The sequence below is a fragment of the Ruditapes philippinarum genome, unplaced genomic scaffold (assembly GCF_026571515.1).
Source record: "Ruditapes philippinarum isolate M1 unplaced genomic scaffold, ASM2657151v2 ctg44_1_1_1_1, whole genome shotgun sequence".
In the NCBI taxonomy this organism is placed as follows: domain Eukaryota; kingdom Metazoa; phylum Mollusca; class Bivalvia; order Venerida; family Veneridae; genus Ruditapes; species Ruditapes philippinarum.
In genome coordinates, this window is record NW_026858399.1 from 78,767 (window position 1) to 102,871 (window position 24,105).

The window sequence follows — 24,105 nt, forward strand, 5'->3', positions numbered from 1 at the left end:
CCGGACAAATATAAAGTATAATAATAACAAAGGCCAATAACTATAAAATCATGAGTACAGAGTACCGGTTCTTGTCTACTGCTCTTCTTCTCAATAAGATCTATCATCCTATGAAGTTTCAAGTCCATAGAAGTTATAGTTTGGGTGAAATGGCTGGGGAAAAAATAAAGTATTATAATCAACAAACGGCAATAACTCTAAAATCATGAAGTACAGAGTGCCGGTTTTTGTGCACTACAATTTTTCTCAATGAGATGTATCATCCTTTGAAGTCTCATGTCCATATCTTTAGTTTAGGAGAAATGGCCTGGACAAGAACGAAATATGAAAAATTAACAAAGGGCAATAACTCAAACTAGAAATGTGTCGTCACAGATGTTATAATATTAAGTTTCAAATTTGTTTGCACAAACTTTTTTTTATTCTAAGTTCACAGCCCTTAAAACTATTCAATGTTAACACAAACCATTTTTAATTTTTTTTTCCTATGAAGTTTCAAGTCAAAATCTTTTATAGTTTAGGAGAAATGGCCCGACCAAAAATAAAGTAAGAAAATAAACAAAGGGCAATAACTCAAAAATCATTAAGTACTGAGTACCAGTTTTTTAACATTGCACTGTATACCAAATATCAAGAGGCTGTGATAAGTAGTTGCTGAGAAAACTGTTAGGAAAATTTCCTTCCATTGAACATTAATGTTGAAAATTTAACTAAGTCAGCAAACAGAAAGTGGATGAGCGACAGACCTGAAATCGAATCCCATGGTATGGGACCACATGTTAATGCTGTATACCAAATATCAAGAAGCTGTGATAGGTAGTTTCTAAGAAAACTGTTATGAAAATTTCCTACCATTGACCATTAATAAAGAAAATTTAACTAAGTTGGAAAACAGGAAGTGACAGACCTGAAATCGAATCCCACATTATGGGACTATGTGGTAATGCTGTATACCAAGTATCAAGAGGTTGTGATAAGTAGTTGCTGAGAAAACTGTTACAAAAATATTTTCACCGCCTGCTTGCCACCCACCCACCGCCCGACATTCACCATAATATAACCCTTGTTTGCACCTCTGCAACCTGCCCAAAAATCAACTGGGGCCATCTACTAGTTACAACCAATCAATTTATGAAATATAAAGACTTAGTGATAAATAGTTTTCAGCATTATAAATGGGAGGAAACCAATCTGACATTTAAGGCCCCTGTGATCCTGACCTTTGACCTAGTGACCCGAAAATCAATACGTGTCATCTACGTGAAATATGAAGACTTTGTGTTAAATAATTTTTAAGATAAGGAGCAAATACCATTCTGACATTTAAGGCCCCTGTGACATTGACCTTTGACCTAGTGAGCCAAAAATCAATACATGTGTTATGACCAATCAGTATGTGGAATATGAAGACTTTGTGATAAAATAGTTCAGATGAGCAAAAAACATTCTGACATTTAAGGTTTCTGTGACCTTGACCTCTGACCTAGTGACTCGAAAATCAATAGGGGTCATCTAATAGTTATGAACAATCACTATTTGAAATATAACTTTGTGATAAATAGTTTTGAAGATAATAAGCAGAAACCATTCTGACACATAAGGCCCCTGTGACCTTGACCTTTGACTTAGTAATCCCAAAAATCAATAGGGGTCATCTACTAGCTATGACTTATTAGTATGTAAAATATGAAGACTTTGCGATAAATTCTTTAAAAGATAATGAGCTGAAACTATTCTGACATTTGAAGCCCCATGTGACCTTGACCTATGACCCCATAATCAAAAGGGGTCATCTACTAGTAATCACCAATCAGCATGTGAAATATGAAGACTTTGCAATATATAGTTTTAAAGATAATGAGCAAAAAATATTCTGACATTTAAGGCCCCTGTGACCTTAACATTTGACTTAATGACCCAAAATCAAGTATAAACATATTGTTTGACCTCTGCCCAACTCAGGACCTGCAATTTTCCTAATCAAATAATCATGATTTTAAAAATTGGAAACCTGGTTCAAATTAAGAATGGAAATAAAGTTTCTTTGCATGAAAAGTTCATAATGAGTATAAATTCATTTTGAAACAAGAATTTTCAAAAGGTATCTTAGTAATTATAAGATATGTTTGTAAACCATGTATGCCTCCTATCGGCAGCCAATTAGTTATGTGGCCAGGTTAATGTGACAGACTTTTGACCTAGTGACCAAAAAATCAATAGGGGCTATCAACGTTGTTGAGATATTGATCAGAAACCTTTTTTACCTGAAAGGTCAATGTGATCTTGACCTCCGACCCCTTGACCAAACAAGAGGGCCATGATGGCCCTAGATCGCTCACCTGAATTATCAAACTCATCCAAACAATTACCTAGACAAGCATTCTGACCAAGTCTCATGACAGGTGAGTCAAAAATGTGACCACTACAGTGTTAACAAGGATTATCCATATTTGAGCAGTGCGACCTAGTTTTTTACCCAGGTGACACATATTCAAACTTGACCTAGAAATCATCAAAACAAACTTTCAGACCAATTTCCAGGATACTTGGATCAAAACAGTAGCAACTAGAGTGTTAACAAGATTTTTCTATTTTTAGCTCCGGTGACCTAGTTTCACATGCGATTTCGAACTCATCCAAGCAATTACCTAGACAAGCATTCTGACCAAGTTTGATGATAATGGAGTCGAAAATGTGACCACTAGAATGTTAACAAGGTTTTCCATATTTGGGCGGTGTGACCTAGTTTTTCATCCAAGATGACCCATGTTCGATCTTGACTTAGAAATCATCAAAACAAACTTTCAGACCAATTAACAGAATATTTGGCTCACAACAGTAGCCACTAGAGTGTTAACAAGATTTTCTATTTTTAGCTCCTGTGACCTAGTTTTTCATCCGAGATGTCCCATGTTCGATTTATTCCCAGCAATGACCTAGACAAGTTTCCTGACCAAGTTTGATGACAATTGAGTCAAAATTGTGACCACTAGAGTGTTAACAAGGTTTTTCTATTTTTAGCTCCTGTGACCTAGTTTTTCATCCGAGATGACCCATGTTCGAACTCATCCGAGTTATTACCTAGACAAGCATCTTGATCAAGTTTGATGATGATTGATGCAAAAATGTGACCGCTAAAGTGTTAACAAGGTTTTTCTATTTTTAGCTCCGGTGACCTACTTTTTCATCCGAGATGACCCATGTTCGAACTCATCCAAGCTATCAACTAGATAAGCATCCTGACCAAGTTTGATGATGATTGATGCAAAAATGTGACCGCTAGAGTGTTAACAAGGTTTTTCTATTTATAGCTCCGGTGACCTAGTTTTTCATCTGAGATGACCCATATTCGAACTCATCCGAGCTATTATCTAAACAAGCATCCTGACAAAGTTTGATGATGATTGGGTCAAAAATGTGACCACTAGAGTGGTCACAAGGTTTTTCTATTTTTAGCTCCTGTGACCTAGTTTTTCATCAGAGATGACCCATGTTCGAACTCATCCAAGCAATTGACTAGACAAGCATTCTGACCAAGTTTGATGATGATTGGTTCAAAAATGTGACCACTAGAGTGTTCACAAGGTTTTTCTATTTATAGCTCCTGTGACCTACTTTTTCATCCGAGATGACCCATGTTCGAACTCATCCGAGCTATCACCTAGACAAACATCCTGACCAAGTTTGATGAAGATTGGGTCAAAAATGTGACCTCTAGAGTGTTCACAAGGTTTTTCTATTTTTAGCTCTTGTGACCTAGTTTTTCATCTGAGATGACCCATGTTCGAACTCATCCGAGCTTTCAACTAGATAAGCATCCTGACCAAGTTTGATGATGATTGAGGCAAAAATGCGACCGCTAGAGTGTTCACAAGCAATTGTGGACGGCCGGACGGACGACGGACGACGGACGACGGACGACGGACATTCATCGATCCTAAAAGCTCACCCTGAGCAAGCTCAGGTGAGCTAAAAATCCATTGAGGTCACTTTCTGACCAAATGCAATGCATCTGTGAAGTTTGAAGGTCAAGGGTCAAAATGTTGTAGAGTTATTGATAGGAAACTGTTTTGACATCAAGGTTAATGTGACCTTTGACCTCTTGACCCCACAATCAATAGGGCTCTTCTACTTGCCAAGACTAATGCACCTAAGAAGTTTGAGGGCCATTATTACAGCCCATGAGTTGTCAAGTTATTGATCGAAAACCGCATGGTGAATGTGAACTTCACCTTTGACCCCAAAATCAATAGGAGTCATCTACTTGCCAAAACCAAAGCACCTATGCAGTTTGAGTGTCCAGGGTCCTTGGGTTATCAAGTTATTGATCAGAAACGTTTTTTACCTAAAAGGTCAATATTACCTTGACCTTTGACCCCAAAATCAATAAGGGTCATCTACAGGCCATGACCAATGCACCTGTAAAGTTTGCAGGTCAAAGTCCCATGAGTTGTTGAATTATTAATTGGAAACCATTTTGACATTCAAGGGCAAATTAAACTTGACCTAAAGACCCAAAAAACAATAGGGGTCATTTCTGGTAATGAACAATCCCCATACCAGGTTTGAAGTTCCTATAGTCTGTCCCATTAAAAATGGAAACAAACTTTTGCCTGGTATGAATTAACAAAACAACGTTGAATAAAAAATAATTTTTTTTGTAAACTTAAAACAAGAGGGCCATGATGGCCCTGAAATTGCTCACCTATATATAGGCCCCCGGGGCAGGGCCAATTTTAATCCAGGGGGCTTTCATTTGAACAAACTTGGTAGACACCCATTTGAAGATGTTTCATGATAAATATCTAAGCTCTAGCTGTAAGAAGATTTTTTAAGTTTTTACTATAGTTACACATATAGGGAAAAACAATGACCCCCCCCCCCTCTCTGGGCGGGGCCAATTTTGTCCTCAGGGCTTTTATTTGAACAAACTTGGCAGAAGATAGTTCATGCTTAATATCTAAACTCTAGCTCTTTGGGTTTTTTAAAAGAAGATTTTTTAAGTTTTTACTATATACATATAAGGAAAATCAATGATCCCCCGGGGCATGGCAATTTTGACCCCAGGGCTTTTATTTGAACAAACTTGGTAGACACTGACTAGATGATGTTTCATGCCAAATACTTAAGCTCTAGCTCTTTTGGTTTTCTAAAAGAAGATATATAAGTTTTTTCTTTTGGTTGCCATGGCAACCAGAGTTCTGCTTGGAATTAAATTCTTTAAACAATTTTTAAAGTTGACTACCAAAGGAACATTCCTATGAAGTTTGGATGAAATTGGCTTAGCCGTTTATGAGGAGATGTCGTTTAAAGTAAAAGTTTACGGATGGACGCCGGACAAAAAGCGATCACAAAAGCTCACCATGTCACTTAGTGACAGGTGAGCTAAAAAGTCACACTAGAGATTTTTCAGAATTTTTCTCTGAAGTGTCTTCTTTTCTTGTAAAAGCAAAGTTAAAGTTCTCTACGGCAAGTCTCTGTTGTTTATTTTCCGTACCCATTGCCAAAGTACTCTTCATTTGAAGACGAACGGGAGAAAGCACGTGTCAAGTTTCTAAAATGTACATGATGTTCTCTGGGTTGTTCATAATCATTTTACAAAGCTGGATCTACAAGATGTAACAGTTTAGTTGCAATCCATGATGGAAAACTTTAAAAAATGAAAAGCAAGCAACTTCTAGAAATTGCACTTACTTTAAGCTGAATAGAATCCCAATGGATTTCGAAATAGATCTTTAAAAATGTCACGACAAATTCGCATTCTGAAGATTCCTTCATTTCCAGTTTCTACCCAGTTCCGTAGATCCTTTTCTTCAAAACTCCTGAATGACATGACACTTATGATGATCCAGATTTTTTAAAACTATTAATCCGTCTCATTATTAAAAGATTGTTCCATTAGTGGAGTTATCTGGGTTAGCAAATGAAATATGTAAATGAAACACATCATTATTCAGTATGTTCCAAATCCATAATTCAAGAACGGCCCATCAATTTTAGTTGTCAACATCACTTTGTTCATTACTCTTGAAAAGGATTCCTGACGAAAAAAAAACTTTATTATGTCAACAACAATTTACGAAATATATGACGTAAAAAAATGCCTCGTGCTTTTTATGGATGATTCCAGTTGCAGCATTGACTGAGGGCGGTTAGGCAATTTATGTAACCTCATACAGATAATCTTAAGCATTGAGATAAATTTGTCTTGATGGCATTTAATATAATTTTTGTATACCCAGTTTTTGCAGTAACTGTTAAAATTACACCTTCAATTCATATATTAACAATTAAACTTTTGATAACATTTAAATAATTTTAAACACACTTTATGACATGAATCTATTACAGTACAATACTTCTTCCATTAATTCACATATAACTGTCGTTTTGATTTTATGTTTTTAATCTATTTATACATTTCTCAGAACTGATTTCCTTATATATTATCTCGTTATTCAAGACTTCTGTAAACCCTACTCTTATAGCTACAAAATATACAATACGCGGAATAAGTGACGATTCCCCACAATTACGATTTGCCACATAACGATTCGCCACAGTCAAATAACGATTCGCCACAGTCAAATAAGGATTCGCCACAGTCAAATAAGGATTCGCCACAGTCAAATAAGGATTCGCCACAGTCAAATAACGATTCGCCACAGTTAAATAACGATTCGCCAGAGTATGATTATAACAATAATTTTCTAAGTTTGACTAGTACTAGTTCAACTAAATCAACATTTTTTTTTTAAATACGACAAGGACAATAATAATGTTTCTAAATATAAGTAATATGAAGATAATATAGCCCCAGCGCAGACTTTCAATTTGAAGCATTTTGTTTACAATGAAATCTTTTAATTATTGATTTTTTTATATTCGATGTACCTGAGTCATTTTCCAATCTATTCCTGTCATATTGCACTTAATTTAGCATATAAGCCGTAATTGAGACCATTTTTACAAGGTAACGCCGAATTTGTGAATGAAGCACTGAAGCAACGATGGTTATTGCTCCGCGCAGAGCTATTTGTGTTTACTATTTTTTTTGTCCATGGGCCCAGATTTTATCAATTAATCCCTTCGATTTACAGCTAAAAATAAATTCGGATTTAATAACTCCTTTCGATTATTATATTGGTTCCCCCTTCGGTGATTTGCAGCGTGTCATATTAATAAATGATAACCGGAAAGCAGTTCTGCTGTACATGAATTCGAAAGCTATAAATAGCTATTAATGTTCTGATTTTTGACACTTAGTAATAAATTTGTTATTTCCCTTTTTTAGTAGTACATGAAATTATAATTTGTTACATTTTGAATTACATTTACACACAGCATATCAAGTATACTGTTAGTGATTGAATTTGTCAATATAAAGAAGATTTCAGGCATAAGACTTTAATAATTTTGCTTTTGATAATTATTCTTAATTTATATTTATGAAACTTAATGTTTAATAATAACATGTTGATATATTGGTTGTTTTGAAATAATATAACTTTAGTATATAAGGTTACATTTCTGTGATGGTATTACACTAGGGGTCTCCGTGGCCGAGTGGTTAAGGTAGCTGACTTGAGATCACAGGTCCATCACCGCTGTAGGTTCGATCCTCACTCGGGTCGAAATCTTTCATGTGAGGAAGCCTAGAGATGGCCCGACTTGAGTGTATGGTCGCCCATATGGGCTTTCCGGCGGCAACCTTAAATAAACGCATTAAAAAAAAAAAAACAGTGGTATTACACTTTAGATTTTAGGGTATTTTATTTACCATTACAACTAGTGTAATATCTATATATTTTATTAAAATAAAATATACGTTTAATGTACGTCTGAAGTTCAAAGTAAGAATGACTTCAAATCTGTCTTTTGGTATAAAAATTAGCTTTCTTTTCCCAGGAAGGATTATTGCAGTACAAACACAAGAACTAAGGTTTTATACCTATCTTTGTGTTATAATTAATTAAGGGTTTGGTATTTTGCTTAAGGGATTAACATTGCTTACTAAGATATGCCATTTTGGTAAAAGTTGATAAAACTACATTGTTAAAGATTTGGCTGATTTAACACTTATAAAATTTAAGCCAGCACATACATTTTCAGACAATAATAACCCAAGCTGACTTGATGGCTTAATCTTTTACTAAGTTTTTATAGTAAAGTAAATTTGGCAAGTTTGAAAAATTAAGTACCAAATATTTTTACAATTAATAAAATGAAAATTATAAAACTAAAAAATATTTAAAGCAAAAGAATTTAAGAAAAATAGTAATATTCAAATTATTAAAATAAAATATATAAATATTACACTAGTTGTAATGGTAAATAAAATTACCCTAAAATCTAAAGTGTAATAATGGTCTCATTGGCCTCCCGTGCATCAAAATTGTATCATCACAAAAATCAACTTGCATACATATTTAGTATCATTCAGTGAATTACTGAATTCTAAATTTATAGGTCATCTTTTGGTTGATAGTAACATTTAAGGACATGAATGGTGACATGTCCAGTGTCCGTACTCTCAGTGCCTGAAAGGGCGGAAAGCCCTCATTAAGCCTAGAATACATACGTACATACGTACATACATACATACATACATACATACATACATACATAAATACATACATACATACGTAACATTGGTAATGCATGCCATTGCACGCAGGTAAATTATCAACACTCTGTGCTTCAAAATAAACTCTTTGAGGGCATGACTGGTGACATGTCCGGGGTCCGTTCTCGACAGCAAAAGCTGCATTTTGTGCCCGTACGGGCGGAAGGACCCTCATTAAGCATAAACTATAGATAGATAGATCAGAAACTTTGATATGCAGTTTCAACATGAGGTGTATTGTTTTTTTTATGAATGGTTTAATTCCCAATAAATCAATTAACAATAGCTTTTTATATATCACCAATGTCAAGTAGCTTTTATATCTTTGACTCGCATAGTGAATTTCCTCATACCTGCCTAAAATTCAGGTAACAGTCTTCTATCAGTATTGAAAGAAACCATTTTTTTTAATTTGACATAAAAAAATGCATGTAATATTACTATATTATAATATAAGTCCCTTTTGTTACTATTTGTATATTTGTTACAATTATAATAATAATAAAAACAGACTTTTATATTTTTATCATCATATGTTTCTGACTACAGTAGTGACACAAACAGAACACAATACAGTCATGTCACATAACATTTAGTCTTGTAAGTCTTGTTTGTATTCAGTGGAATTACTTTCCTTACCAGGTAGGCATCAGTGAAAGCATTTTTTCAAATTAAATATCTGGCCCCTCTTTTTAATTATGGACAGTGTATAAGATAAGTATAATTATGCAAAAAATGGTTTACAAAACATTCGGAAAAAATCTACAATAGTACTAAATAATCTGAATATAACATGACCTGGGTGTAGGAATAATTTGGTCATTTGCGTAGGAATAATTTGGTTAGGTATCTGTAATGAGCGCATTTTTTGCGCGGAGCTTTTCAATTGCTGCATTGCAGCAACATTTGTACTTGTCTCATTAAAATTTTACCAGCTTCCTTCTATTGTTGTATGACACATGTAGTTTGACAAATGTCTTAGGTATACAGAAGATGAAAACATAATGTTTTAAATGTGTTAAATGTACATATTTATTTGACGAAAACACAAAAGTCACCTTCAAAACGGCAATCAGGTTATCTTTCTCATAAATGATTTTAAGAAGTAAACATATTCCTGCCAAAAAGTGTTATGCTGGTTAAAGGATAATGTCGTAGCAGCCGTATGAGCTAATTAGTTTCTTTAAATTTGATTTAGAATCCAATTTTTGGGTTTGTTTCCTTACTGTGCTATTAGTTTATGGAATAGTGTTGCACAGATTCAGCGTTACTTTTGCATTTGTTCATTACGAAAATTAATAAACGATTATTGATTAAGGAACGCATATCTAAAACATTTGTCACACCTTTAATTTAAACAAGCCAATCATCTGAGGATTGTTGTAGAAATATTTAATCGACTTTATTTTCTGACAATACTTCTACAATTTAATTTGAGCCAATTTAGAAGACTTAAATGCACCAGCATACACAGCTTAAACAGGACGAGACTACTAGATTTTTGTCACTTTGTCTTTGTTAACGACATACATGCCATATGCCCCGCCAGGGGACAAAAACCCCTCATTTTTGACCATGTCTCCCGATCTCCCGCCGAGAGATCGAAATCCCCCGATTTTCAAAAATTCAACCAACAAAAAAATTAAAGCATCATTTTTAACAATAAACATAATTAAACGATAGACTTAAACAACTTTTACAACTTTACATGTCTGAATTAATATCTCCCCATTAATCAGCAGTGGTCTTACGGATAATTGCATTGTTGGTTACTCCGACACACTTCAGCTGTCAAGGAATAAACAAATCAATGAATGAATAAACCTGTCAATCAGTGTCAGTGTTGCAGGTTCTTAACCAATGACAGCGTCCGATACTGAATGCGTGACATATCAATTTTTGTTTGGACATGTAACCCCGCCTTGAGTTTGTTGTTGGCAGGGAACGATGCAGATAAAAAACAAGATATGTTTGTAAAACATGTATGCCCCCTATCAGCAGCCAATGAGTCATGTGATAAGGTTATTATGCATGACTTCTGACCCAGTGATCAAACAATTAATAAGGGTTATCAAGTATAACTGGTCATGACCTTAACCTTTGACCCCTTAACCCCAAAATCCAATAGGGGTCATCTGCTGGTCACGACCAATCATCATACAAAGTTTGAAGTTCCTAGGCCTAAGCTTTTTTAAGTTAATTGATCGGAAACCGTTTTTTTAACATACAAAAAAAGGTCAATGTGACCTTGACCTTTGACCCTTGACCCCAAAATCAATAGGTCATCTGCTGGTCATGACCAATCACCATACCATGTTTGAAGTTTCCAAGGCCAAAGGGTTCTTTAGTTATTGATCGGAAACCGTTTTTACCTAAGAGGTCAATGTGACCTTGACCTTTGACCCCTTGACCCCAAAATCAATAGGGTCATCTACTGATCATGACCAATCACAATATCAAGTTTGAAGTCCCTAGGCCTAAGGGTTCATTCATAATTGATCGGAAACCGTTTTTACCTACAAAGTCAATATGACCTTGACCTTTGACCCTTAACCCCCCAAAATCAATAGGGGTCATCTGCTGGTCATGACCAATCACCATACTAAGTTTGAAGTTCCTAGGCCTAAGGGTTCTTTGGTTCTTTTGTTATTGATCGGAAATTGTTTTTACCTTCAAGGTCAATGTGACCTTGACCTTTGACCCCTTAACCCCAAAATCAATAGGGGTCATCTGCTGGTCATGACCAATCAATACCAAGTTTGAAGTTCCTAGGCCTAAGGGTTCTTTTGTTATTGATCAGAAACCGTTTTTACCAAAAAGGTCAATGTGACCTTGACCTTTGACCCCTTGACCCCAAAATCAATAGGGGTCATCTACTGATCATGACCAATCACCATACCAAGTTTGAAGTTCCTAGGCCTAAAAGTTCTTTAGTTATTGATCCGAAACCGTTATTGCTTACAAGGTCAATGTGACCTTGACCTTTGACCCCTTGACCCCAAAATCAATAGGGGTCATCTACTGATCATGACCAATCACCATAACAAAGTTTAAAATTCCTAGGCCTTCAAGTTCTTTAGTTATTGATCGGAAACCATTTTTGCTTACAAGGTCAATGTGACCTTGACCTTTGACCCCTTGACCCCAAAATCAATAGGGATCATCTACTGATCATGACCAATCACCATATCAAGTTTGAAGTTCCTAGGCCTTAAGGTTCTTTAGTTATTGATCGGAAACCGTTATTGCTTACAAGGTCAATGTGACCTTGACCTTTGACCCCTTGACCCCAAAATCAATAGGGATCATCTACTGATCATGACCAATCACCATATCAAGTTTGAAGTTCCTAGGCCTTAAGGTTCTTTAGTTATTGATCGTAAACCGTTTTTGCTTACAAGGTCAATGTGACCTTGACCTTTGACCCCTTGACCCAAAATCAATAGGGGTCATCTACTGGTCATGACAAAATCACCATACCAAGTTTAAAGTTCCTAGGCCTTAAGGTTCTTTAGTTATTGATCGGAAACCGTTTTTTGCTTACAAGGTCAATGTGACCTTGACCTTTGACCCCTTGACCCCAAAATCAATAGGGATCATCTACTGGTCATGACCAATCACCATACCAAGTTTGAAGTTCCTAGGCCTTAAGGTTCTTTAGTTATTGATCGGAAATCGTTTTTGCTTACAAGTCAAATGTGACCTTGACCTTTGACCCCTTGACCCCAAAATCAATAGGGGTCATCTACTGGTCATGACCAATCACCATACCAAGTTTGAAGTTCCTAGGCCTAAAGGCTTCTTTAGTTATCACTCGGAAACCATTTGGTCTACGGACCGACGGACCGACAAGTGCAAAGCAATATACCCCCTTTTCTTCGAAATGGGGGCATAATAATGATCAGGCAATAAACTCAAAGAATCACAGATTAGCAACGTTTGAAACTAGCTTTGTCTCACAGTAACCGACAAACACTGAGGAGTGATTGAAAGAGGTAAAAATCTGTTTAAACCAGATAAACAATACATGTACCTGTTTTAACACCCAGAGACCAAAATACAGTAATTAAGTCCAATTATTATCCTTCAAACAACCTCTACACAGCTCTGCATCAATTACACAGTTTACATGTATACATATATTAAGTGACCTAGCGTCTATACCCTACTGCCAGATATGGTAAGCATGATGCAATTGATGTGTGTTAACAAATTGAGGTGCGAAGTACATAATGACCTGAGCAAACTGGATTAAGATTTGTGTCAGGACTCAGATTTTTCTTTACTGTTTATGGAGTGCCAAGGGAATATTTTTAAGGCAGCATGTTTTTTTTATTTCACCTTTCTATGGCTACATAAATTCTACGTCTTTCATTTAAAGAGAAAAAACTTTGGCTGTTAAAGTATGATATTTATTTTAAGGATTTTGAATGCATCAAATTCAAGTTTATTTGTACTAAAATGATTCAATATAAATCTTATATAAAAATAAAAGTGTCATTTTATATGATATACATGCAATTAATTATATTTGTTTTACAGGGATTCATATTTTATTTACATCAAATATTTTAAGTACCTATGTTTATTAACAATTGGTTACATATTATTCCTTCACACAGTCATGTATGTTAAGTCACAATGGTATATAGATGGTATTTTAATTTTCTTTGAGACTGTATAAATATCATATGTGACCTTTTTTTGAAGGTCCCTTGGAAAGTCACATGTGACAGTCTCTACTGTATATTGCTGTCATGTATGAAAAAGCAGAGCTTCAGATAAGTAGCGTATCTGCATAATTACCCAATAATTTTGACCAATTTACCAAATTAAAATAAAATCTTTGCGTAATAAAAAAGCAAATCAAAGGCTCAGTACCCAATTTGTTTTAAATCCGTAGTGTATTTCCAGTATCTCGGACAGTAATTCACCTGGTGAAAACAGCCAAACATATCCAAAACTAGCCTGTTTCCCTTTCTGTTCTTCTGTTTTCCATTTATTTACTGGGAGCCGTTGAGTAGACTGATTATATAAATATCGATTTTTTCATGGAAAAGTTTATACTTTGAAGAGATAAATTGCATCGTGGTCCAGACTGACGTCAATTTCCTTTCTGCATGGTTACACTGCTTTAAACAAAATGGCCAAATGTGGACGAAAAAAATTATTAAAGGGCCATAACTCTGACAAAAATCATTGAACAGGAAAATGCTGACAATATGCACAATTAGACTTGGTACTGATCATTCCTGTAAAGTTTGGATGAAATTGCACCAGTAGTTTATGAGGAGTAGTCCGGACAAGTTTTGTGACAGACAGACAGACGACGGAGAAGTGATCCCTATATGTCGCCACTACTCCGTAGAGGCGACACAAAAAGAATATAAAATATGACAGTATATCATGGTAACTATATAAATCTTTGTGTGTTAGAATTTATAAAGCAGTTAGAGATATTTTCACTTCAAATGATTTTGATTATTTTAAATAATGGTTTGCTAGTAAAACTGCCTTTTTGACACCAACTTTATTCTCATTTTTCTTTTTAATGATAACATTTAGCTATTGATCAGTAAGTAAATAAGAATAATCAAATTTTTATAATTACCGAGTACATTTCACGCTAATTGTGAGATGAACCCTAAATGACGTCTGTATGGGTGCCGCCATTTTGAAATGGACGTCACGTCAGGTTACAACGTAAGTCAACGGGAAAAAATTTAATTTTAACATTTTGACCATATTACTGACTTTATGAAAAAAATGAAAAACATGCCCAGAGATATTGATGTCAGGGTTAACATGACATTAATTTAAATGATTTTACTATCATATTTAATAAACAAGAGGGCCATGATGGCCCTGAGGTTGCTCACCTGTATATAGGCCCCCGGAGCAGGGGCCAGTTTAAACCCCAGGGCTTTTATTTGAACAAACTTGGAATACATCCATAAGAAGATGTTTCATGATGTTAAGTTTTTACTACACACATGTAATGAAAAACAATGAGCTGCCCCCACCCCCAGCAGGGCCAATTTTAACCCAAGGGCTTTTATTTGAACAAACTTGGTAGACACCCATAAGAAGATGTTTCATGCTAAACATCTAAGCTGTAGCTCATTGGGTTTTTTAAAAGAAGATTTTTAAGTTTTTACTATACACATATAGTTTAAAACAATGACACCCCTGGGGCGGGGCCAGTTTTGACCCTGGGGCTTTTATTTGAACAAACTTTGTAGACACTTACTAGAACATGTTTCATGCTTAATATCTAAACTCTAGCTATTTGGGTTTTTTCAAAGAAGATTTTTAAGTTTTTGCTATACACATATAAGGAAAATCAATGACCCCGGGGCAGGGCCAATTTTGACCCCAGGGCTTTTATCTGAACAAACTTTGTAGACACTCACTAGAAGATGTTTCATGCTTAATATCTAAACTCTAGCTATTTAGGTTTTTTCAAAGAAGATTTTTTAAGTTTTTGCTATACACATATATAAGGAAAATCAATGACCCACGGGGCGGGGCCAATTTTGACCCCAGGGTTTTTATTTGAACAAACTTGGTAGACACCCATTAGAACATTTTTCATGCTATATATCTTAGCTCTAGCTCTTTGAGTTCTTTAAAAGAAGATTTTTTTAAGTTTTAACTATATGCATATAGGGAAAATCAATGACCCCCTGGGGCGGGGCCAATTTTGACCCCAGGGCTTTTATTTGAACAAACTTGGTAGACACTCATTAGAAGATGTTTCATGCTAAATATCTTAGCTCTAGCTCTTTTGGTTCTTAAAAAGAAGATTTTTTAAGATTTTACTATATGCATATAGGGAAAATCAATGACCCCCTGGGGCGGGGCCAATTTTGACCCCAGGGCTTTTATTTGAACAAACTTTGTAGACACTCACTAGAAGATGTTTCATGCCAAATATCTAAGCTCTAGCTCTTTGGGTTTTTTAAAAGAAGACATTTAAAGTTTTTTCTTTCGGTTGCCATGGCAACCAGAGTTCTGCATGGAATTAAATTCTTTGAACAATTTTTAAAGGTGACCACCAAAGGAACATTCCTGTGAAGTTTGGATGAAATTGGCTTAGTGGTTTATGAGGAGATGTCATTTAAAGTAAAAGTTTACGGACGGACGGACGACAGACAGACGGACGGACGCCGGACGAAAAGCGATCACAAAAGCTCACCCTGTCACTTTGTGACAGGTGAGCTAAAAATGGAATATTCAAATTTGGTGGGACAGACTATAGGCATAAGCGTTCTTTAGTTATTGATCGGAAACCATTTAGTCTACGGACCGACAATTGTAAAGCAATATACCCCAACTTCTTTGAAGGGGGGCAAAATAATACATTAGAAGTCTCATGTTCATTGTAAAAATACATTTGTGGCACAATTTAAGTGTGAAATATCTTTTTCATAGTAACAATACATTGAAAGTAACAATACATTGAAGGCATAAAATTAGTTTGAAACTTCTTAAGTAAGAAGATTTACATTACATGTATGTTTTTACAATTTAATCTCATTTACTATAATTTATGAAGCATACCATCAGATTTGCTTGAGAAAGTATTTTCATCTTCAAATTTTTCATCAGTGCCTGTTTTTACATTTTGTATTTCAAAACAAACATCATTTTTCTTTGAGTTTTCCCTTTCTTTTGCATCATTATGGTCAAAATCTTGGGGATCTGCAACTTGTACACCCAGCTGGTTTTTCTGGGCTGAGCCACTCTGTTTTGCTGACAAAGCATATAACCAGTCATCTTTGTAATATTCTCTAATTGTTCTATAATAGTTCTCATCTTCGTGTTTCTGAGAATCAAATTCAGAGTCTTCAGTATATGATGTTGATGATGGACTACCTGAAATTATCAAACAAATGCCACCGCCAGACGGGGGTGACGCTCAACTTTTTTACGTTTTCTTAAAGCAAACAAAAGGTTTTAAGAAATCTCTAAAAAAGAAAATTAAAGAAAAAAATAGTTTTTCCCTATTTTTTAAAATTTCAATAGGTAGTTCTACTCAGTCACTTGTTGTTTTGTCCATGTATGAATCATTAACATAATATTCAATGATTAATTTTGCATTTCAAATTTTGCACAAGGTCCAAATTACACAGCTGGACAAGACGAAAATAGGTCACTTCACCACGTTATCTAGGTGAAGAAAGTAGGACATATAGTCAGAATATAGGTCAGGTGATACCAAAGTTCATTTTATCATCATAAACTAAGCACATGGTCAAAACTTCATAGCTGTACATCAAAGGACAAGAAAGGTCACTTCATCAAATTATCTTTATCACAGGATATCAAAGTTCAATTTTACATCTTAAACTGTGCACATGGTCTATATTTTAATGCTATAGAATAAAATATGACATTGACGGTCAAGGTGGCATCTGAATTATTCAATGTTTGTTTGGTAGAAAGTTTTGTTTTGACCAAGTATAAATCAAATCATAGCATAAATAACAAAATTTTGACTGTTTAACAAAAATTCAATAATCTAGACTTGCTGATCAAGGTCATTTACAGCTCAAGGTCAAGGTCAATTAAACCATTTAGAAGTTCTTGTCCAAAATGTTGCTTTATCAAAGTATATATGTCTCCCCAAAACAAGGTATGGAACTCATCACTCCTGTAAAGTCTCATTTAAATCCCGCCAGAAAGTTTGACCTGTGAAAGACGGACTAGATTTTTCTATATGCATGTCTGGCTGCCATTTTGTGCAGCGAAGAGGAACATGCTGGCAATGTGCACAACTAAGGATGACATTTTTCACCCCTGTAAAGTTTGATGGAAATCCCAACAGCAGTTGGACCTGTGAAAACCGGGATTTTTTTTCTATTTCAGAACTGTCCGCCATTTTGTGCAGCAAAGCGGAACATACTGGTGATGTGCACAACTGCAGATGGCACTGATCACTCCTGTGAAGTTTGGTTGAAATCCAATCAGCAGTTTGACCTGTAAAAAGCAGGACATTTTCTAATTTTAGCTCCCGTGGCCATTTTGTGCAGCAAAGCAGAATGTGCCGAAGATGTGCACAACTAGGGATGGTACTGATCACTCTCTGAGAAGTTTGGATGAAATCCCACCTGCAGTTTGACCTTTGAAAGCAGGACAAGATTTTGTTTTCAGCTCTGGCAGCCATTTTGTGCAGCAAAGAGTAACATGCTGGAGATGTGCACTAGTAGTGATGGTACTGATCACTCCTGTCAAGTTTGTTTGAAATCCCACCAGCTCTGTTGGCCATTTTGTGCAGCAAAGGAAACGTGCCGGGAATGTGCTTAACTACGGATGGTACTGATCACTCCTGTACAGTTTGGTTGAAATCTCACCAGCAGTTTGACCTGTGCAAGTCTGACAAGATTTTTCTATTTTCAGCTCTGGCGGCCTTTTTATGCAGCGAAGTGGAACATGCCAGCAGTGTGCACTACAAGGGAGGGTACTGATCACTCTTGTGAATTTTAGTTAAAATCCCACAAGTAGTTTGACCTGTGACAGCCAAACAAGCTGAATGCGGACAATGGACAGACAGATGGACGGCAAAGGCAAACAAGAGGGCCATGATGGCCCTGAGGTCGCTCACCTGTATATAGGCCCCCGGAGCGAGGCCAGTTTAAACCCAAGGGCTTTTATTTGAACAAACTTGGAAGACACCCATTAGAAGATGTTTCATGATGTTAAGTTTTTACTATACATATATAATGAAAAACAATGACCTCCCCCCCCCCTGGCAGGGCTAATTTTAACCCAAGGGCTTTTATTTGAACAAACTTGGTAGACACCTATAAGAAGATGTTTCATGCTTAACATCTAAGCTCTAACTCATTGGGTTTTTTAAAAGAAGATTTTTTAAGTTTTTACTATACACATATAAGGAAAATCAATGACCCCCGGGGCGGGGCCAATATTGACCAAAGGGCTTTTATTTGAACAAACTTGGTAGACACCCATTAGAACATGTTTCATGCTAAATATCTTAGCTCTAGCTCTTTGAGTTCTTTAAAAGAAGATTTTTTTAAGTTTTTACTATATGCATATAGGGAAAATCAATGACCCCCTCGGGCGGGGCCAATTTTGACCCCAGGGCGTTTATTTGTACAAACTTGGTAGACACCCATAAGAAGATGTTTCATGCCAAACATCTAAGCTCTAGCTCATTGGGTTTTTTCAAAGAAGATTTTTTTAAGTTTTTACCATACACATATAGTTAAAAACAATGACACCCTTGGGGCAGGGCCAGTTTTGACCCCAGGGCTTTTATTTGAACAAACTTTGTAGACACTTACTAGAACATGTTTCATGCTTAATATCTAAACTCTAGCTATTTGGGTTTTTTCAAAGAAGATTTTAAGTTTTTGCTATACACATATAAGGAAAATCAATGACCCCCGAGCGGGGCCAATTTTGACCAAACTTGGTAGACACTCAAATATCTAAGCTCTAGCTCTTAGGGTTTTTTAAATAGATATTTAAAGTTTTTTCTTTCGGTTGCCATGGCAACCAGAGTTCTGCATGGAATTAAATTCTTTGAACAATTTTTAAAGGTGACCACCAAAGGAACATTCCTATGAAGTTTGGATGAAATTGGCCAAGTGGTTTATGAGGAGATGTCATTTAAAGTAAAAGTTTACGGACGACAGACGGACGACGGACGGACGACGGACGAAAAGCGATCACAAAAGCTCACCCTGTTACTTTGTGACAGGTGAGCTAAAAATGGGTCAAAAACAAAAATGGTCGGGTTGCATTTGTATACAAAATAACATGACTCATGAGGCTGTGATGTTACAAAAATTTCCTACCATTGGCCATTCATATCGAACATTTAACTAAGTCGGTAAACAGGAAGAAGATAAGCGATAGACCTGAACTTTGCAGTCACAATACCAAATTTCAAGAGGCTGTGATATGTAGTTGCTAAGAAAACTGTTACGGAAATTTCCTTCCATTTACAATTAATGCTGAAAATTTCACAAGGTCAGAAAACTGAAAGTGGATGAGCCACATACCTGAAATCATATCAATGTTGTATACCAAACATCAAGAGGCTGTAATAAGTAGTTGCTGAGAAAATTGTTACAAAAAATTCGTACCATTGACCATTATTATGAATTAAACTAATGAGAAAATTGTTACGAAAAATTCGTACCATTGACCATTATTAAGAATTTAACTAAGTCAGTTAACATGAAGTGGATGAGCGACAGACCTAAAATCGAATCTCATGGTATTGGACAATGTGTTGATGCTGCATAGTAAATATCATAAGGCTCTGATAAGTAGTTGCTGAGAAAACTGTTACGAAAAATAGCCCAACCAATTCGCCTGCCTGCCCAGAATCAAGCCGCAATACAGGATGGTAAACAGTATTTTTTTTTTTCATATATGATTTTTTTTTTCGAAAACCAGTATTATAGTTGTAACAGATATCCCATTAGTGTTAAAATATCAAAATATTTTTTGATAGTGTTTACTCAGGGGTATCATGTTGGCCCAAGCATCTGTGGTTTATCATAATTTAGAACACCCTTTCTAAAAAAAAGAAAAACAACAACAATTAGCAGGGATCTCAGGAAGGTAAGAATTTCACGTGGCAGACTGTTTGACCAAAATTTTCATGAGTCATTTCAGTTTTTTCTTCTCTTTTAATCTCTTCATGAACCATTTTCATGTTTAGTTTAAACAATATTTATTTCCAGAATTTACAAGACATAAATATACATTACAAACAGAATACATTGTATGATAAAATACATGAAAGACTGATGATATAAGTTGAAGATATACAATGCTAAAGAATTTTTAACTTAATTAAATTCGGAAGAGGATTTGAAAACAAGTCTAAGACTTATGTAAATTCATTTCCTCAGTGGGTTGGAAAGGATGACGGCTGACTGGTCAAAATCATATGTAATGTTTTGAGATTTTGAAAAGTGAAAAAAAGGTTCCAGTGTGGAACTGAGTTGTTTGCTACCGATAAAACAGTTAACTTAGTATAATGTATAAAACCTGCTTATGAAGTCGTTCTGTAACATGCGCAAGCACTAAGAAGTAAAACGTTTGGTGGCGACAATGTATTTTTGGACGCAACTAAAGATATTTGTGTTATGTTCAAAGCTGAGATGTTCAGAGCCATATAGTAAATTTTGAACAGTTAAAGGACACTGAAGGTTTGCAAAGAAAGTATTTCTTTGAACTTGAAAGTTTGGACAAGAAAGAAGATAATGATTTACATGTTTTCATGTTTCAATAATGAATTCCAAAATTACTGTTTTAGAAGATTTTCAAGTATAAATTAATAATATTGTGAGGTTAAGTTATTTTTTCTTGCTTAGTTAACAAAATGATAAAGATAATTAAGTATTACTAGCACCATGGATAATTACCATAATTATTTTTCCATTTTCACTAACATTTATTGAGGTCGATAACACATGTGTACATGTATAATTTTATAAATCATAACACGGGAAGTCGAAAGGTGATATTTACATAAATACAGATTGTCATGCCTTAATACTTAACGAATAGTTAACAAAATACCTGTTTCAACGAAGCACACCGATAATTGTATTCATCTTCACTTCTTTGTTGTGAAATACGAGTTTATGTTACAAAATTTCTCAATTTTCTTGATTGGCGGATGTGTCGTCATGTACTTCCGGTTTAGTATAATTTATAATCTCAACTCGAGGTCAGATTGATACAGATGTTTTCTGAGGTTGATTTCATTTGATATGCATTATTTGATGATTCGAATCGTATGTTTGTTCTCAGAATGAAATATTATGACATAATTCGATCATCAGTAGGTGCGGTGTAGCTAGCTGCTATATGATTTTTCCCGCAAACCGGAAGGATAAAAAATGTAATATCCGTACTGTAAATTAAACTTTTATCTTAATCAACTAATTTTTGTGGGAAAAAAACAACATTTTTTGTTCACTTTTGTTTCTTTGTGCAATTTCATACACAATAAAATGTGCCAGTCATTGTCAAGAACCGAAATATTTTACAACATGGAAACAGGATATTACTTGGATTATGAGACTGTACTCGGAACAGGACTTTACTTGGATTTTGGCATTGTCCTGGGGACAGGACTTTCCTGGAATTATGAGACTGTCCTGAGAACAAGACTTTGCTGGCATTACAGGTCATTCCTGGAAGCAGGACTTTCCCGGGACAGCAGTCATATTTTTTCCAGTTTTTTCCTGTCTTTGAGACAGTCCTGGGATTATCTAGTCCCCTTTAACAGCATGAAAAGTCTCAGGATTATCTGAAGAAATCCTGTGATTTTTTCTTGGACAAATTCCTGAGATTTCTCTGGATTTCTTGGATAGTCACAGGATTATGCACGGGTAACGAAGTTGTTCCATATTTCGGTCACGTTACTTAATATCTGACCGCAGATGACCCATAATTGAGCAAGAAATTAACCAAACAACCTTTCTGACAAATTTCCAGGATATTTTGACTTCAGTAGTAGCTCTAGAGTGTTAACATTTTTTTTATTTTTCTTATTTTTGAGTCATTGTGATATCTGAGATGACAAATATTCTAACTTGTCTGAGTAAATACTGGGACAAACACACTCTTTTTTTGTGACAACTGAGGCAAAATGTAACCACTAGAGAGAAAACAAACTAAGTGTGGACTGAAGACAAACAATAGACTTTCATCAATCCAGCTCAGGTGAGCTCAAAGCTGACATGGCAAAACACGTGATGCAGAAAGGGCGATGGACAATGGACACAGTCTGATAACAATAGCTTACCTGGAGCATGTGCATTAGGGTAATTATGTTAAAAACCTAAGTAAATTTGACATTTCAGAGATAAAGATGCATACATGAATTTCTGACAATAGACCCTGTAAACCCTGAAAAAATGTCTGATTTGAAACTTATCCTGAATATTGGTTCACACAAACAGAAAATTCACTGAAAATCACTAAAATTTTACCTAATGGCTGAATAATATGGTTCTCTTCCAGACAGTCCTCTATATTTACAATCTTTTGTAATCTTCCCTTGCTAGGTTTCCTTCTGTGACCATGTTTCTTTTTATATCTATAAGGACTCAACTGGAAATTAGCTGTTGTTTGATCAGGGTATCTCACACCTAATGTACATGTACTGGCATCCATTGTAACATCATAACTATATCTGTACTGATATTCTTGCAAAACCTGGAAAAAAATCGTACATGCCTGATGTTAAATCAAATGATGGTGAAGCCAATACATTTTTGAAATGTGTTGTCATGCACAGCACCAAAGCTTTCATCAACAACTTTTCAATTGTATCACCAAACATATCTAACACAGACTGTAAAGTAACATAATTAACAGGAATCAAAGCAACAGTCAACTTTTTTACTTTTTCTAAAGGAAAACAATATCAAAGGCTTTAACAAATCTTTAAAATAAGGGGACATTGGCCCAAAAGCGCTCAACTGAGGACAAAGTTTTATTTGTGTGAAAACAGTGAAAGTGTTTATTACAAGAATTTGAACGATGTTCGTTAGTAGACCATACTTCATATAAAATGATTTTTTTTTAAATTATACTATATACACGGTCCTAATTTCATAGCTGTAAATCAAAAACAAGAAAGTAGGTCACTAAGTCATTATTTAGGTAATTCAGGGCCCTTGATCAACCACATCTGCTGCCGATAATTGGCCCCAATCCCCCACCAAAAATTGTATTTTTTTTTCCCTACAGAGGAAAAAATTCCCCCTCAAAACATATGAAGTCTTAAGAAAAAAAATGAAAATTTATGGGGTTTTTTGGTTTTTGTTTTTGTTTAAAGTAATAACATCTTTTTGACGGTTTTTTTTTAGCGGAATATTGTAAACATGTCTGCATGTTTCTGTTTGACGGATTGACTGGCTGTTCATCCTATAAAATTTTACCCCAGTAGGTTGATTAATACTTAAGTTATTGATCGGAAACTGTATTCAGTTTTAAGGTAATACTGACCTTGACCTTTGACCTTGTGACCCTTAAATCAATAGGGGTCTTCTACCCAATATGGACAATCATCCTATGAAGTTTGAATATTGTGGGCCAAATGGAACTTAAGTTATGCTCTGGAAACTGTTTTCAGTTTAATGTAATAGTGACCTTGACCTTTGACCTTTTGACCCCAAAATCAATAGGGGTCTTCTACCCAATATGGACAATCATCCTATGAAGTTTGAATATTGTGGGCCTTATGAAACTTAAGTTATGCTCCGGAAACTAAATTGCTAACGGACGGACGCCAGGGGGTATATCATAATATGCCGAAATTCTTTCGGGCTTTTAAAAGGGAAAAAAAATCCCCCCATACACTAATATTCCCCCTGCTGAGGGTAGCGACCCACTTCCCCCAAATTTGATTGAGGGCCCAGTAATTTGATATCAAATTTCAGCCTTTCACCTGAAATTGTGAACATGGTTGAAAAAGT

The 24,105-nt window shown here is 35.4% G+C and overlaps 1 protein-coding gene across 1 annotated transcript in view; it reads right to left on the minus strand.

Annotated features, from left to right (window-relative positions):
- LOC132753071 (uncharacterized) overlaps positions 1-24,105 on the minus strand; it is a gene marked incomplete at its 3' end in the record, with an annotated part of 221,807 nt that overhangs the window by 76,648 nt on the left and 121,054 nt on the right. The window contains 2 exon segments of the mRNA XM_060743482.1: positions 16,190-16,504; positions 22,615-22,840. Of these exon segments, the coding sequence (XP_060599465.1) occupies positions 16,190-16,504; positions 22,615-22,840 (541 nt within the window).